Source organism: Salvelinus fontinalis, chromosome 13, assembly GCF_029448725.1.
Source record: "Salvelinus fontinalis isolate EN_2023a chromosome 13, ASM2944872v1, whole genome shotgun sequence".
In the NCBI taxonomy this organism is placed as follows: domain Eukaryota; kingdom Metazoa; phylum Chordata; class Actinopteri; order Salmoniformes; family Salmonidae; genus Salvelinus; species Salvelinus fontinalis.
Genome location: NC_074677.1, coordinates 122,501 through 139,239, shown reverse-complemented (window position 1 = coordinate 139,239; position 16,739 = coordinate 122,501). Strand labels below are relative to the sequence as shown.

General features: G+C 47.6%; 1 protein-coding gene across 1 annotated transcript in view; it reads left to right on the top strand.

Annotated features, from left to right (window-relative positions):
- Nucleotides 1-1,417: 1,417 nt before the first annotated feature.
- Nucleotides 1,418-16,739, top strand: part of LOC129867889 (periostin-like) — a gene marked incomplete at its 5' end in the record, with an annotated part of 67,180 nt that continues 51,858 nt past the window's right edge. The window contains 7 exon segments of the mRNA XM_055941359.1: nucleotides 1,418-1,482; nucleotides 1,900-2,057; nucleotides 3,693-3,857; nucleotides 7,920-8,066; nucleotides 9,422-9,563; nucleotides 15,988-16,200; nucleotides 16,334-16,468. Of these exon segments, the coding sequence (XP_055797334.1) occupies nucleotides 1,418-1,482; nucleotides 1,900-2,057; nucleotides 3,693-3,857; nucleotides 7,920-8,066; nucleotides 9,422-9,563; nucleotides 15,988-16,200; nucleotides 16,334-16,468 (1,025 nt within the window).

Sequence of the window (16,739 nt, the reverse complement as noted above, 5' to 3'; positions counted from 1 at the left end):
CTGAATACAACAGGTGTAGTAGACCTTACAGTGAAATGCTGAATACAACAGGTGTAGTAGACCTCATAGTGAAATGCTGAATACAACAGGTGTAGTAGACCTCACAGTGAAATGCTGAATACAACAGGTGTAGTAGACCTCACAGTGAAATGCTGAATACAACAAGTGTAGTAGACCTCACAGTGAAATGCTGAATACAACAGGTGTAGTAGACCTCACAGTGAAATGCTGAATACAACAGGTGTACTAGACCTCACAGTGAAATGCTGAATACAACAGGTGTAGTAGACCTCACAGTGAAATGCTGAATACAACAGGTGTAGTAGACCTTACAGTGAAATGCTGAATACAACAGGTGTAGTAGACCTCACAGTGAAATTCTGAATACAACAGGTGTAGTAGACCTCACAGTGAAATGCTGAATACAACAGGTGTAGTAGACCTCACAGTGAAATGCTGAATACAACAGGTGTAGTAGACATCACAGTGAAATGCTGAATACAACAGGTGTAGTAGACCTCACAGTGAAATGCTGAATACAACAGGTGTAGTAGACCTCACAGTGAAATGCTGAATACAACAGGTGTAGTAGACCTCACAGTGAAATGCTGAATACAACAGGTGTAGTAGACCTCACAGTGAAATGCTGAATACAACAGGTGTAGTAGACCTCACAGTGAAATGCTGAATACAACAGGTGTAGTAGACCTTACAGTGAAATGCTGAATACAACAGGTGTAGTAGACCTCACAGTGAAATGCTGAATACAACAGGTGTAGTAGACCTTACAGTGAAATGCTGAATACAACAGGTGTAGTAGACCTCACAGTGAAATGCTGAATACAACAGGTGTAGTAGACCTCACAGTGAAATGCTGAATACAACAGGTGTAGTAGACCTCACAGTGAAATGCTGAATACAACAGGTGTAGTAGACATCACAGTGAAATGCTGAATACAACAGGTGTAGTAGACCTCACAGTGAAATGCTGAATACAACAGGTGTAGTAGACCTCACAGTGAAATGCTGAATCCAACAGGTGTAGTAGACCTCACAGTGAAATGCTGAATACAACAGGTGTAGTAGACCTTACAGTGGAATGCTGAATACAACAGGTGTAGTAGACCTCACAGTGAAATGCTGAATACAACAGGTGTAGTAGACCTCACAGTGAAATGCTGAATACAACAGGTGTAGTAGACCTCACAGTGAAATGCTGAATACAACAGGTGTAGTAGACCTTACAGTGAAATGCTGAATACAACAGGTGTAGTAGACCTTACAGTGGAATGTTTACTTACAAGCCCTGAACCAACAATGTGTCTGGTCCTAACAGGGTGGTTCTATCTCTAATAGTTGTGTCTCATCCTAACAGGGTGGTTCTATCTCTAATGGTTGTGTCTTGTGTTTTCTCCAGGATGGTTGTCTATGAGTGCTGTCCAGGCTACATGAAGCTGGAAGGCATGAAAGGATGCCCTGCAGGTTAGTGTGGTCCACATCACCAGTCTTTGAAAAAACCATACACCCTCCGAGATGAGGCTTCATAGAATTTCACCCTGTACTCTCACCATATAGCTCCTCCCTCTCACCCTATAGCCCCTCCCTCTCACCATATAGCTCCTCCCTCTCACCATATAACTCCCCCCTCTCACCATCTAACTCCTCCCTCTCACCCTATAGCTCCTCCCTCACCCTATAGCTCCTCCCTCTCACCCCGGGTGAGCAGATTTCTGTTCCAGCTCAGCAATAGAACACCTGATAATCAACTAATTTGGTTTGATGCATTGAATCAGGTGTGACAGTGCTGAGCTGGAACAGAAGCTTGGACACCCAGCAGGGTTGGCCAGTTGGTTTATACAGTGTGTGTGACTTTAAACTCTCTCTCTCTCGCTCCTCCAGTGGCCCCTATAGACCATGTGTATGGCACATTGGGCTTGGTGAAGGCTAAGACAACCCAGAAGTACTCAGCCCTCTCTAAGCTGAGGGAGGAGATTGAAGGGAAGGGATCGTTCACTATGTTTGCCCCTAGCGACGAGGCCTGGGACCTGCTGGACCCTGTAAGTAGACATAACTGTAGTCAGTCAATCAGTTAGTCAGCTAATCAGTCAGTCAATCAGTTAGTCAGTTAATCAGTCAGTCAATCAGTTAGTCAGTTAATCAGTCAGTCAATCAGTTAGTCAGTCATTTAGTTAATTAGTTAGTCAGTCAGTCAGTTAATCAGTCAGTCAGTCAGTTAATCAGTCAGTCAATCAGTTAGTCAGTCAGTCAGTCAGTCACCCAGTCAGTCAGTCAGTTAATCAGTTAGTCAGTCAGTCAGTCAGTTAATCAGTCAGTCAGTTAGTCAGTCAGTCAGTCAGTTAGTCAGTTAGTTAATCAGTCAGTCAGTTAGTCAGTCAGTCAGTTAATCAGTCAGTCAGTTAATCAGTCAGTCAGTTAATCAGTCAGTCAGTTAGTCAGTCAGTCAGTTAATCAGTCAGTCAGTTAATCAGTCAGTCAGTCAGTTAATCAGTCAGTCAGTTAATCAGTCAGTCAATCAGTCAGTCAGTTAGTCAGTCAGTCAGTTAATCAGTCAGTCAGTTAATCAGTCGGTCAGTTAATCAGTCAGTTAATTAGTCAGTCAGTCAGTCGGTCAGTTAACCAGTCGGTCAGTTAATCAGTCAGTCAGTCACCCAGTCAGTCAGTCAGTCAGTCACCCAGTCAGTCAGTTAATCAGTCAGTCAGTCAGTCACCCAGTCAGTCAGTTGATCAGTCAGTCAGTCAGTTAATCAGTCAGTCGGTTAATCAGTCAGTCAGTTAATCAGTCAGTCGGTTAGTCAGTCAGTCAGTTAATCAGTCAGTCAGTTAATCAGTCAGTCAGTCTGTTAGTCAGTCAGTCAGTTAGTCAGTCAGTCAGTCAGTCAGTTAGTCAGTCAGTCAGTCAGTCAGTTAATCAGTCAGTCAGTTAATCAGTCAGTCAGTCAGTTAATCAGTCAGTCAGTCAGTTCATCAGTCAGTCAGTCAGTTCATCAGTCAGTCAGTTAATCAGTCAGTTAATCAGTCAGTCAGTTAATCAGTCAGTCAGTCAGTTAATCAGTCAGTCAGTCAGTTAGTCAGTCAGTTAATCAGTCAGTCAGTTAATCAGTCAGTCAGTCATTCAATCAGTTAATCAGTCAGTCAGTCAGTCAATCAGTTAATCAGTCAGTCAGTCAGCCAATCAGTTAATCAGTCAGTCAGTCAGTCAGTCAGTTAATCAGTCAGTCAGTCAGTCAGTTAATCAGTCATTCAGTTAATCAGTCAGTCAGTCAGTCACCCAGTCAGTCAGTTAATCAGTCAGTCAGTCAGTTACCCAGTCAGTCAGTTAATCAGTCAATCAGTCAGTCAGTTAATCAGTCAGTCAGTTAATCAGTCAGTCAGTCAATCAGTTAATCAGTCAGTCAGTCAGTCAGTTAATCAGTCAGTCAGTCAGTCAGTCAGTCAGTTAATCAGTCGGTCAGTTAATCAGTCGGTCAGTTAATTAGTCAGTTAATTATTCAGTCAGTTAATCAGTCGGTCAGTTAGTCAGTAAGTCAGTCAGTCAGATGGAAATGTAAAAACAGCACAGTCAGTTACTGTAGCGCACTAGTACTAAGTACTAAGCAGTCATTTTCTGTTCAGACAGAGATATCTCTGCTTCCTCTCTCCCACACTCTCTTGTTCCTCCTATCCATCCCCAGGAGGTGCGTGGTGCCTTGGTGAGCAACGTGAACATCGAGCTGTACAACGCCCTGCACTACCACATGGTCAACCATCGCATGCTAACTAAAGACCTGAAGAATGACATGTCTATCACCTCCATGTACAACAACCTAGGACTCTACATTAATCACTACTCAAATGGGGTATGTATTCAACCGCTAGCCCCAAGACTTAACCCTTAGCCCCTACTCCTGGACACCCCAAAAACCTAGCTAGCACCTACTCCTAGATCCAACCGCTATCCCCAAGACTTAACCCTTAGCCCCTACTCCTGGACCCCCCCAAAAACCTAGCTAGCACCTACTCCTAGATCCAACTGCTAGACCCTACCCTTAAACAACTAGTCCCCTAGCCCCAAGCCCTAGCTAGCCCCTACCCTTAAACAACTAGTCCCCTAGCCCCAAGCCCTAGCTAGCCCCTACCCCTAAACAACTAGTCCCCTAGCCCCAAGCCCTAGCTAGCCCCTACTCTTAAACATCTAGTCCCCTCGCCCCAAGCCCTAGCTAGCCCCTACCCTTAAACAACTAGTCCCCTAGCCCCAAGCCTTAGCTAGCCCCTACCCTTAAACAACTAGTCCCCTAGCCCCAAGCCCTAGCTAGCCCCTACCTTTAAAAAACGAGTCCCTTAGCCCCAAGCCCTAGCTAGCCCCTAGCCTTAAACAACTAGTCCCCTAGCCCCAAGCCCTAGCTAGCCCCTACCCTACCCAGACTTCTCTCATAGGCCCATCAGTAAATTAGAATGTGTTCTCAGTCAACTTACCTGGTCAAATAAATATATCAGATCAGACAAGACTGAATAGTGTAATCCATATGGTAGAAACTCCATCTGTCTCTATTTACAGTATGTAGGTGTTCAATATATACAGTGGGGAGAACAAGTATTTGATACACTGCCTATTTTGCAGGTTTTCCTACTTACAAAGCATGTAGAGGTCAGTAATTTTTATCATAGGTACACTTCAACTGTGAGAGACGGAATCTAAAACAAAAATCCAGAAAATCACATTGTATGATTTTTAAGTAATTCATTTGCATTTTATTGCATGACATAAGTATTTGATCACCTACCAACCAGTAAGAATTCCGGCTCTCACAGACCTGTTAGTTTTTCTTTAAAAAGCCCTCCTGTTCTCCACTCATTACCTGTATTAACTGCACCTGTTTGAACTCGTTACCTGTATAAAAGACACCTGTCCACACACTCAATCAAACAGACTCCAACCTCTCCACAATGGCCAAGACTAGAGAGCTGTGTAAGGACATCAGGGATAAAATTGTAGACCTGCACAAGGCTGGGATGGGCTACAGGACAATAGGCAAGCAGCTTGGTGAGAAGGCAACAACTGTTGGCGCAATTATTAGAAAATGGAAGAAGTTCAAGACGACGGTCAATCACCCTCGGTCTGGGGCTCCATGCAAGATCTCACCTCGTGGGGCATCAATGATCATGAGGAAGGTGAGGGATCAGCCCAGAACTACACGTCAGGACCTGGTCAATGACCTGAAGAGAGCTGGGACCACAGTCTCAAAGAAAACCATTAGTAACACACTACGCCGTCATGGATTAAAATCCTGCAGCGCACGCAAGGTCCCCCTGCTCAAGCCAGTGCATGTCCAGGCCCGTCTGAAGTTTGCCAATGACCATCTGGATGATCCAGAGGAGGAATGGGAGAAGGTCATGTGGGCTGATGAGACAAAAATAGAGCTTTTTGGTCTAAACTCCACTCGCCGTGTTTGGAGGAAGAAGAAGGATGAGTACAACCCCAAGAACACCATCCCAAACGTGAAGCATGGAGGTAGAAACATAATTTTTTGGGGATGCTTTTCTGCAAAGGGGACAGGACGACTGCACCGTGTTGAGGGGAGGATGGATGGGGCCATGTATTGCGAGATCTTGACCAACAACCTCCTTCCCTCAGTAAGAGCATTGAAGATGGGTCGTGGCTGGGTCTTCCAGCATGACAACGACCCGAAACACACAGCAAGGGCAATTAAGGAGTGGCTCCGTAAGAAGCATCTCAAGGTCCTGGAGTGGCTTAGCCAGTCTCCAGACCTGAACCCAATAGAAAATCTTTGGAGGGAGCTGAAAGTCCGTATTGCCCAGCGACAGCCCCGAAACCTGAAGGATCTGAGAAGGTCTGTATGAAGGAGTGGGCCAAAATCCCTGCTGCAGTGTGTGCAAACCTGGTCAAGAACTACAGGAAACGTATGATCTCTGTAATTGCAAACAAAGGTTTCTGTACCAAATATTAAGTTCTGATGTATCAAATACTTATGTCATGCAATAAAATGCAAATGAATTACTTAAAAATCATACAATGTGATTTTCGGGATTTTTGCTTTAGATTCCGTCTCTCACAGTTGAAGTGTACCTATGATAAAAATTACAGACCTCTACATGCTTTGTAAGTAGGAAAACCTGCAAAATCGGCAGTGTATCAAATACTTGTTCTCCCCACTGTATATACATATATATATATATTTACAGTGTCTTTAAAAATGACTCACACCCTTTGACTTACACCTAATTTTATTGTGTTACAGCCTGAATTCAAATATATATATATATTTTTATCTCATCCACAACACCCCATAATGACAAAGTGAAAACATGTTTTGAGAAATTTTTGCAAATGTTTTGAAAATTAAATACAGAAATATCTCATTTACAAAAGTATTCGCACTCCAGAGTTAATACATGTTAGAATCACCTTTGGCAGCGATTACAGCTGTGAGTCTTTCTGGGTAAATCTCTAAGCGCTTTCTACACCTTGATTGTACAATATTTGCACATTATTCTTTAAAAAAATATTCAAGCTCTGTCAAGTTGGTTGTTGAGCATTGCTAGACACACCATTTCCTATTTTTGCCATAGTTTTCCAAGCCAATTGAAAGTCAAAACTTTAACTAGGCCACTCAGGAACATTCAATGTTGTCTTGGTAAGCAACTCCAATATACATCTGGCCTTGTGTGTTAGGTTATTGTCCTGCTGAAAGGGGAGTTTGTCTCCCAGTGTCTGTTGGAAAGCAGACTGAACCAGGTTTTCCTCTAGCGTTTTGCCTGTGCTTAGCTACATTCAGTTTATTTTTATCCTAAAAAAACTCCCTAGTCCTGTCCGATGACAAGCATACCTACAACATGATGCAGCCACCACCATGCTTGAAAATATGAGGAGTGATACTCAGTGATGTGTTGTGTTGGATTTGTTCCAAACATAAGACTTTGTATTGAGGACATAAAGTTAATGTCTTTGACACATTTTTTTGCAGTTTTACTTTAGTGCCTTTTTGCAAACAGGATGCATGTTTTAAAAATGCATTTCACTCTGTCATTTAGGTTAGTATTGTGGAGTCACTACAATGTTGTTGATCCATCCTCAGTTCTCTCCTGTCAGTCATTAAACTCTGTAATTGTTTTAACGTCACCATTGACGTCATGGTGAAATCCCTGAGCAGTTTCCTTAATCTCCGGAAATGTAGTTAGGAAGGACGCCTGTATCTTTGTAGTGACTGGGTGTATTGATACACCATCCAAAGTGTAATTAATAACTTCACCATGCTCAAAAGGACATTCAATGTCTGCTTTTACATTATTTACCCATCTACCAATAGGTGCCCTTCTTTGTGAGGCATTGAGAAAACCTCCTTGGTCTTTGTGGTTGAATCTGTGTTTGAAATGCAGTGCTCGACTGAGGGATCTCACAGATAATTGTATGTGTGGTGTACAGAGATGAGGTGGTCATTAAAGAATGCATGTTAAACAGTGTTATTGATCACAGAGTGAACCCATGCAGCTTTTTATGAGACTTATTTAGGCTCGCTACAACAAAACGGTTGAATACTTGACTCAAAACATTTCAGCTTTTTAATTTTTAATTCATTTGTAAAAATGTCTAAAAACACAATTCCATTTTGTCATTTTGGGGTATTGTGTGTAGGCCAGGGACACAAACTCTCAATTTCATCCATTTTAAATTCAGGCTGTAAGACAACATAACGTGGAAAAGGTCAATGGGGGTGAATACCTTCTGAAAGCACTCTAAATATAAATATTTGCAATACGTATGATATGTTATAAATCCAATTTGCAACACATCATTCAAATTTGGTGTGCTTAAGATCCCGGGGCGCATTTTTAAGTGGACAATAAAGTGATTCTATTCACTTAACCGATCAATAAATGAACCAATCCCTCTCCCTTTATAGATCGTCACGGTGAACTGTGCCAGGATTATCCATGGTAACCAGGTGGCTACCAATGGAGTGGTTCATGTCATCGACCGTGTCATCGCTAACGTGGTCAACACCCTCCAGGACGCCCTGGGAGTTGATGACGACCTCTCCTCCTTCAGCGTACGTACCCGAGTGTAAACTGACCGTAATGTCCCCGTAACGTTACATCTGACAAACCTAGAGGTCTCCTCCTTCAGCGTACGTACCTCAGTGTAAACGGACTGTAATGTCCCCGTAACGTTACATCTGACAAACCTAGAGGTCTCCTCCTTCAGCGTACGTACCTCAGTGTAAACGGACTGTAATGTCCCCGTAACGTTACATCTGACAAACCTAGAGGTCTCCTCCTTCAGCGTACGTACCCGAGTGTAAACGGACTGTAATGTCCCCGTAACGTTACATCTGATAAACCTAGAGGTCTCCTCCTTCAGCGTACGTACCTGAGTGTAAACTGACTGTAATGTCCCCGTAACGTTAAATCTGACAAACCTAGAGGTCTCCTCCTTCAGAATAAGTACCTGACACTGTACGGGATATACTATAATGTCTCAGGTGTATTCTGTTCCTTCATATACTTCTAGTACTTTCCTCTCTCTCCAGGCTGTAGTGCTAGTATAGTATTAGTAGTAGTATAGTAGTAGTAGTAGTAGTAGTAGTAGTAGCAGCAGTGGTAATAGTAGTATAGTAATAGTAGTAGTAGTAGTATAGTACAGTAGTAGTAGTGGTAGTAGTTGTAGTATTAGTAATGGTAGTGGTAGTAGTTGTAGTATTAGTAATGGTAGTGGTAGTAGTAGTAGTACTAGTAGTAGTAGTAGTAGTAGTAGTGGTAGTAGCCGTAGTAGTGGTAGTAGTGGTAGTAGTAGTAGTAGTGGTGTTGGTAGTGGTAGTAGTAGTGGTAGTAGTGGTAGTAGTAGTAGTGGTAGTAGTAGTGGTAGTAGTAGTAGTGGTAGTAGTAGTAGTAGTGGTAGTAGTAGTGGTAGTAGTAGTAGTAGTAGTAGTACTGGTATTAGCGGTAGTACTAGTGGTACTAGTAGTAGTAGTGGCATTAGTAGTCGTAGTAGTAGTAGTAGTAGTGGTAGTAGTATCAGTAGTAGTAGTATTAGTGGTAGTACTAGTGGTACTAGTAGTAGTAGTGGCAGTAGTAGTCGTAGTAGTAGTAGTAGTAGTAGTAGTGGTAGTAGTATCAGTAGTAGTAGTATTAGTGGTAGTAGTGGTAGTGGTGGTAGTAGTAGTAGTAGTGGTAGTAGTAGTGGAAGTAGTAGTAGTGGTAGTTGTAGTAGTGGTAGTAGTAGTGGAAGTAGTAGCAGTAGTGGTGGTGGTAGTGGTAGTAGCAGTAGTAGTAGTAGTAGTAGTAGTTGTAGTATAGTAGTATTAGTGGTAGTAGCGGTAGTAGTAGTAGTAGTAGTATTATAGTAGTAGTAGAAGGTAGTAGTGTGTATTAATCTATAGAACTAACCCTGCTATTCTCTCTTTAGGCTGTAGCCTTGGCCTCAGGTGTGATGGAAAGGCTGGGCCAGCCAGGTCACTTCACCCTGTTCGTTCCCACCGATGATGCCTTCAGGAACCTTGAGGACGGCTTCCTGGAACGCATTATGGGAGACAAGGCTGCTATCACAGGTAACAAATCAAGTATGGCCAGATAAACAATAGCCAATCACCTATGGCCAGTTTACCAATGATCAATTACCTATGGCCAGTTTACCAATAACCAATCACCTATGGCCAGATTACCAATAACCAATCACCTATGGCCAGATTCCCAATAACCAATCACCTATAGCCAGATTACCAATGACCAATTACATACGGCCAGATTACCAATGACCAATCACCTTCATGCCCACCCTAAGAGCCGCAGGATCCTTCAAGACCGTGTTGTCTCTTGGTTTTAAGTCTTGTGTTTTAAAACGGTTTGAGAAACACTGCCCCAAACCACCGGTCAGGCAGACCTCCGAGAACACTGCCCCAAACCACCGGTCAGGCAGACCTCCGAGAACACTGCCCCAAACCACCGGTCAGGCAGACCTCCGAGAACACTGCCCCAAACCACCGGTCAGGCAGACCTCCGAGAACACTGCCCCAAACCACCGGTCAGGCAGACCTCCGAGAACACTGCCCCAAACCACCGGTCAGGCAGACCTCCGAGAACACTGCCCCAAACCACCGGTCAGGCAGACCTCCGAGAACACTGCCCCAAACCACCGGTCAGGCAGACCTCCGAGAACACTGCCCCAAACCACCGGTCAGGCAGACCTCCGAGAACACTGCCCCAAACCACCGGTCAGGCAGACCTCCGAGAACACTGCCCCAAACCACCGGTCAGGCAGACCTCCGAGAACACTGCCCCAAACCACCGGTCAGGCAGACCTCCGAGAACACTGCCCCAAACCACCGGTCAGGCAGACCTCCGAGAACACTGCCCCAAACCACCGGTCAGGCAGACCTCCGAGAACACTGCCCCAAACCACCGGTCAGGCAGACCTCCGAGAACACTGCCCCAAACCACCGGTCAGGCAGACCTCCGAGAACACTGCCCCAAACCACCGGTCAGGCAGACCTCTGAGAACACTGCCCCAAACCACCGGTCAGGCAGACCTCCGAGAACACTGCCCCAAACCACCGGTCAGGCAGACCTCCGAGAACACTGCCCCAAACCACCGGTCAGGGAGACCTCCGAGAACACTGCCCCAAACCACCGGTCAGGCAGACCTCCGAGAACACTGCCCCAAACCACCGGTCAGGCAGACCTCCGAGAACACTGCCCCAAACCACCGGTCAGGCAGACCTCCGAGAACACTGCCCCAAACCACCGGTCAGGCAGACCTCCGAGAACACTGCCCCAAACCACCGGTCAGGCAGACCTCCGAGAACACTGCCCCAAACCACCGGTCAGGCAGACCTCCGAGAACACTGCCCCAAACCACCGGTCAGGCAGACCTCCGAGAACACTGCCCCAAACCACCGGTCAGGCAGACCTCCGAGAACACTGCCCCAAACCACCGGTCAGGCAGACCTCCGAGAACACTGCCCCAAACCACCGGTCAGGCAGACCTCTGAGAACACTGCCCCAAACCACCGGTCAGGCAGACCTCCGAGAACACTGCCCCAAACCACCGGTCAGGCAGACCTCTGAGAGACAGAAGAGCAGAAAAGGAAAACCGGCAGATGTTTTCATTTTTATCCATGAGGTATAGTCAGTGTTCAATCAGTCCCTTTCTCAAGCAGACACACCTCATCCCCACACCTCATCCCCACAGACACACCTCATCCCCACAGACACACCTCATCCCCACAGACACACCTCATCCCCACAGACACACCTCATCCCCACAGACCCACCTCATCCCCACAGACACACCACATCCCCACAGACACACCTCATCCCCACAGACACACCTCATCCCCACACCTCATCCCCACAGACACACCTCATCCCCACAGACACACCTCATCCCCACAGACACACCTCATCCCCACAGACACACCTCATCCCCACAGACCCACCTCATCCCCAGAGACACACCACATCCCCACAGACACACCTCATCCCCACAGACACACCTCATCCCCACAGACACACCTCATCCCCACAGAAACACCTCATCCCCACAGACACACCTCATCCCCACAGACACACCACATCCCCACAGACACACCTCATCCCCACAGACACACCTCATCCCCACACCTCATCCCCACACCTCATCCCCACAGACACACCTCATCCCCACAGACACACCTCATCCCCACAGACACACCTCATCCCCACAGACACACCTCATCCCCACAGACACACCTCATCCCCACAGACACACCACATCCCCACAGACACACCTCATCCCCACAGACACACCTCATACCCACACCTCATCCCCACAGACACACCTCATCCCCACAGACATACCTCATCCCCACAGACACACCTCATCCCCAGAGACACACCACATCCCCAGAGACACACCACATCCCCAGAGACACACCTTATCCCCACAGACACACCTCATCCCCACAGACACACCTCATCCCCACAGACACACCTCATCCCCACAGACACACCTCATCCCCACAGACACACCTCATCCCCAGAGACACACCTCATCCCCACAGACAAACCTCATCCCCACAGACACACCTCATCCCCACAGACACACCACCTCATCCTCACAGACACACCTCATCCCCACAGACACACCTCATCCCCACAGACACACCTCATCCCCACAGACACACCTCATCCCCACAGACACACCTCATCCCCACAGACACACCTCATCCCCACAGACACACCTCATCCCCACACCTCATCCCCACACCTCATCCCCACAGACACACCTCATACCCACAGACACACCTCATACCCACAGACACACCTCATCCCCACAGACACACCTCATCCCCAAAGACACACCTCATCCCCACACCTCATCCCCACACCTCATCCCCACAGACACACCTCATCCCCACACCTCATCCCCACACCTCATCCCCACACCTCATCCCCACACCTCATCCCCACAGAACCACCTCATCCCCACAGACACACCACATCCCCACACCTCATCCCCACACCTCATCCCCACAGACACACCTCATCCCCACACCTCATCCCCACAGACACACCTCATCCCCACAGACACACCTCATCCCCACAGACACACCTCATCCCCACACCTCATCCCCACAGACACACCTCATCCCCACAGACACACCTCATCCCCACAGACACATCACATCCCTTCAGACACACCTCATCCCCACAGACGCGCCTCATCCCCACAGACACACCTCATCCCCACAGACACACCTCATCCCCACACCTCATCCCCACAGATACACCTCATCCCCACAGACACACCTCATCCCCACAGACATACACAGGAACACACATGCTCTCCCGATCTCACACGTAAAGCAGGAAATGCAAATTCGTATTATTCAGAGTATCCGGCTAGCCAGCGCTAACGGTTAGCATGCAGCGGCTTTGAAGCAGATTGATGGATCGTAACACACACACACACACACACACACACACACACACACACACACACACACACACACACACACACACACACACACACACACACTGTTCCTTCCTTGCTTCCGTGAGGGGACTGAGCTTATCCGCACCAGATCGCAGCAGCCCGACAAACAACAGGATGCCAGGGCCTCCCCTGTGAACACAAGTTCTCTGATGTGAAGTTAATGGGATAACATGTAAAGCAACATGTGATAACGTGAAAATATACGTGAAGAGTTCCTAAAACACGTTTTCACATCATGTCATGTGAAATTTAACTTCTACTTGGTCACAATCCCGGATCCGGGAGCACCCCCATCAGTAAAAAAGCTGACTAGCATAGCCTAGCATAGCGTCACAAGTAAATACTAGCATCTAAATATCATTAAATCACAAGTCCAAGACACCAGATGAAAGATATACATCTTGTGAATCCAGCCATCATTTCTGATTTTTAAAATGTTTTACAGGGAAGACACAATATGTAAATCTATTAGCTAACCACGATACCTCGAGGTAGACAGGCCACCATAGGGTTGATTGGAATGGAATCAGCCCTCGAGGTAGACAGGCCACCATAGGGTTGATTGGAATGGAATCAGCCCTCGAGGTAGACAGGCCACCATAGGGTTGATTGGAATGGAATCAGCCCTCGAGGTAGATAGGCCACCATAGGGTTGATTGGAATGGAATCAGCCCTCGAGGTAGACAGGACACCATAGGGTTGATTGGAATGGAATCAGCCCTCGAGGTAGACAGGACACCATAGGGTTGATTGGAATGGAATCAGCCCTCGAGGTAGACAGGCCACCATAGGGTTGATTGGAATGGAATCAGCCCTCGAGGTAGACAGGCCGCCATAGGGTTGATTGGAATGGAATCAGCCCTCGAGGTAGACAGGACACCATAGGGTTGATTGGAATGGAATCAGCCCTCGAGGTAGACAGGCCACCATAGGGTTGATTGGAATGGAATCAGCCCTCGAGGTAGACAGGCCACCATAGGGTTGATTGGAATGGAATCAGCCCTCGAGGTAGACAGGACACCATAGGGTTGATTGGAATGGAATCAGCCCTCGAGGTAGACAGGACACCATAGGGTTGATTGGAATGGAATCAGCCCTCGAGGTAGACAGGACACCATAGGGTTGATTGGAATGGAATCAGCCCTCGAGGTAGACAGGACACCATAGGGTTGATTGGAATGGAATCAGCCCTCGAGGTAGACAGGACACCATAGGGTTGATTGGAATGGAATCAGCCCTCGAGGTAGACAGGACACCATAGGGTTGATTGGAATGGAATCAGCCCTCGAGGTAGACAGGACACCATAGGGTTGATTGGAATGGAATCAGCCCTCGAGGTAGACAGGACACCATAGGGTTGATTGGAATGAAATCAGCCCTCGAGGTAGACAGGACACCATAGGGTTGATTGGAATGGAATCAGCCCTCGAGGTAGACAGGACACCATAGGGTTGATTGGAATGAAATCAGCCCTCGAGGTAGACAGGACACCATAGGGTTGATTGGAATGGAATCAGCCCTCGAGGTAGACAGGACACCATAGGGTTGAGGCTGTCTGGTTCGGGTTTGTGTGATAACATCCAGAAAACAAACAACTCCAGAGCCCTTATAGGGCATGAGTCATTAGGCCACGGTCCCATGCTAAGCTGATTATCAGAGGTACACTCTAAAATAATGCTGGGTTGTTAGGTTGACCCTGCTGCTGGGCTGTTAGGTTGACCCTGCTGCTGGGTCGTTAGGTTGACCCTGCTGCTGGGTTGTTAGGTTGACCCTGCTGCTGGGTTGTTAGGTTGACCCTGCTGGGTTGTTAGGTTGACCCTGCTGCTGGGTTGTTAGGTTGACCCTGCTGCTGGGTTGTTAGGTTGACCCTGCTGCTGGGTTGTTAGGTTGACCCTGCTGCTGGGTTGTTAGGTTGACCCTGCTGCTGGGTTGTTAGGTTGACCCTGCTGCTGGGTTGTTAGGTTGACCCTGCTGCTGGGTTGTTAGGTTGACCCTGCTGCTGGGTTGTTAGGTTGACCCTGCTGCTGGGTTGTTAGGTTGACCCTGCTGCTGGGTTGTTAGGTTGACCCTGCTGCTGAGTTGTTAGGTTGACCCTGCTGCTGGGTTGTTAGGTTGACCCTGCTGCTGGGTTGTTAAGTTGACACTGCTGCTGGGTTGTTAGGTTGACCCTGCTGCTGGGTTGTTAGGTTGACCCTGCTGCTGGGCTGTTAGGTTGACCCTGCTGCTGGGTCGTTAGGTTGACCCTGCTGCTGGGTCGTTAGGTTGACCCTGCTGCTGGGTCGTTAGGTTGACCCTACTGCTGGGTCGTTAGGTTGACCCTGCTGCTGGGTCGTTAGGTTGACCCTGCTGCTGGGTCGTTAGGTTGACCCTGCTACTGGGTCGTTAGGTTGACCCTGCTGCTGGGTCGTTAGGTTGACCCTGCTGCTGGGTCGTTAGGTTGACCCTGCTGCTGGGTCGTTAGGTTGACCCTGCTGCTGGGTCGTTAGGTTGACCCTGCTGCTGGGTCGTTAGGTTGACCCTGCTGCTGGGTCGTTAGGTTGACCCTGCTGCTGGGTCGTTAGGTTGACCCTGCTGCTGGGTCGTTAGGTTGACCCTGCTGCTGGGTCGTTAGGTTGACCCTGCTGCTGGGTCGTTAGGTTGACCCTGCTGCTGGGTCGTTAGGTTGACCCTGCTGCTGGGTTGTTAGGTTGACCCTGCTGCTGGGTTTCCAATTTCCAGGGCCGATACGTAAAGCGTAATAAAGAGCAGTGATACTAGCGAGCGCAGAGTGCAGGTTTCACATTTTGTCATATCTGATGAAACACCAGTCATCAACATCCCTGGAGCGTCTGTGTTCCATGAATCAAAGTTTCCATATCCTTCTCTGTCCCGTTCCCCAGCCTTGATGATCTATCACAGTCAACCTCCGTGCTCACTTCTGCTGTATGGGTGATCTAACACATTTCCCTGTTTCCCTCTCTCTTTCCTTACCTCTCTCTCGCCCTCTCTCTCTCCCGTAGCCCTGGTCAACTACCACCTGTTGAACAGTGTGCAGTGCTCTGAGGCCATCTTGGCAGGCTCCGTGCACGAGACGGCAGAGGGAAGCACCGTTGAGATCGGCTGTGACGGAGACAGCCTGACGGTCAACGGTATCAAGATGGTCCTGAAGAAAGACATTGTCACCACCAACGGAGTCATCCACCTCATCGACCGGGTCCTCATACCTGACTCAGGTAAGTCTCGTTCCCACGACGATAACCTTTTGTATGTAGATAGTATGATGTGTGTTGTTTTTTATATTGTTGTCGTTGTTGTTATTATTATTATTGTTGTTATCTGATGTTTACGTGTTGTTTCCGCTCTAAGCCAAGGAGGTGATGGAGCTGGTTGGTGAATCCCAGAGCACCTTCAGAGACATGGTGTCAGAGCTCGGCCTATCAGCTGCAATGAAGCCAGAGACAGAGTACACTCTATTGGCTCCCCTTAACCCAGCTTTCTCTGGTGAGTACACGCTATTGGCTCCCTAAACCCCGGTTTCTCTGGTGAGAACACATTCTATTGGCTCCCTCAACCCCGGTTTCTCTGGTGAGAACACATTCTATTGGCTCCCTCAACCCCGGTTTCTCTGGTGAGAACACATTCTATTGGCTCCCTCAACCCAGCTGTCTCTGGTGAGAACACATTCTATTGGCTCCCTCAACCCAGCTTTCTCTGCTGAGAACACATTCTATTGGCTCCCTCAACCCAGGTTTCTCTGGTGAGAACACATTCT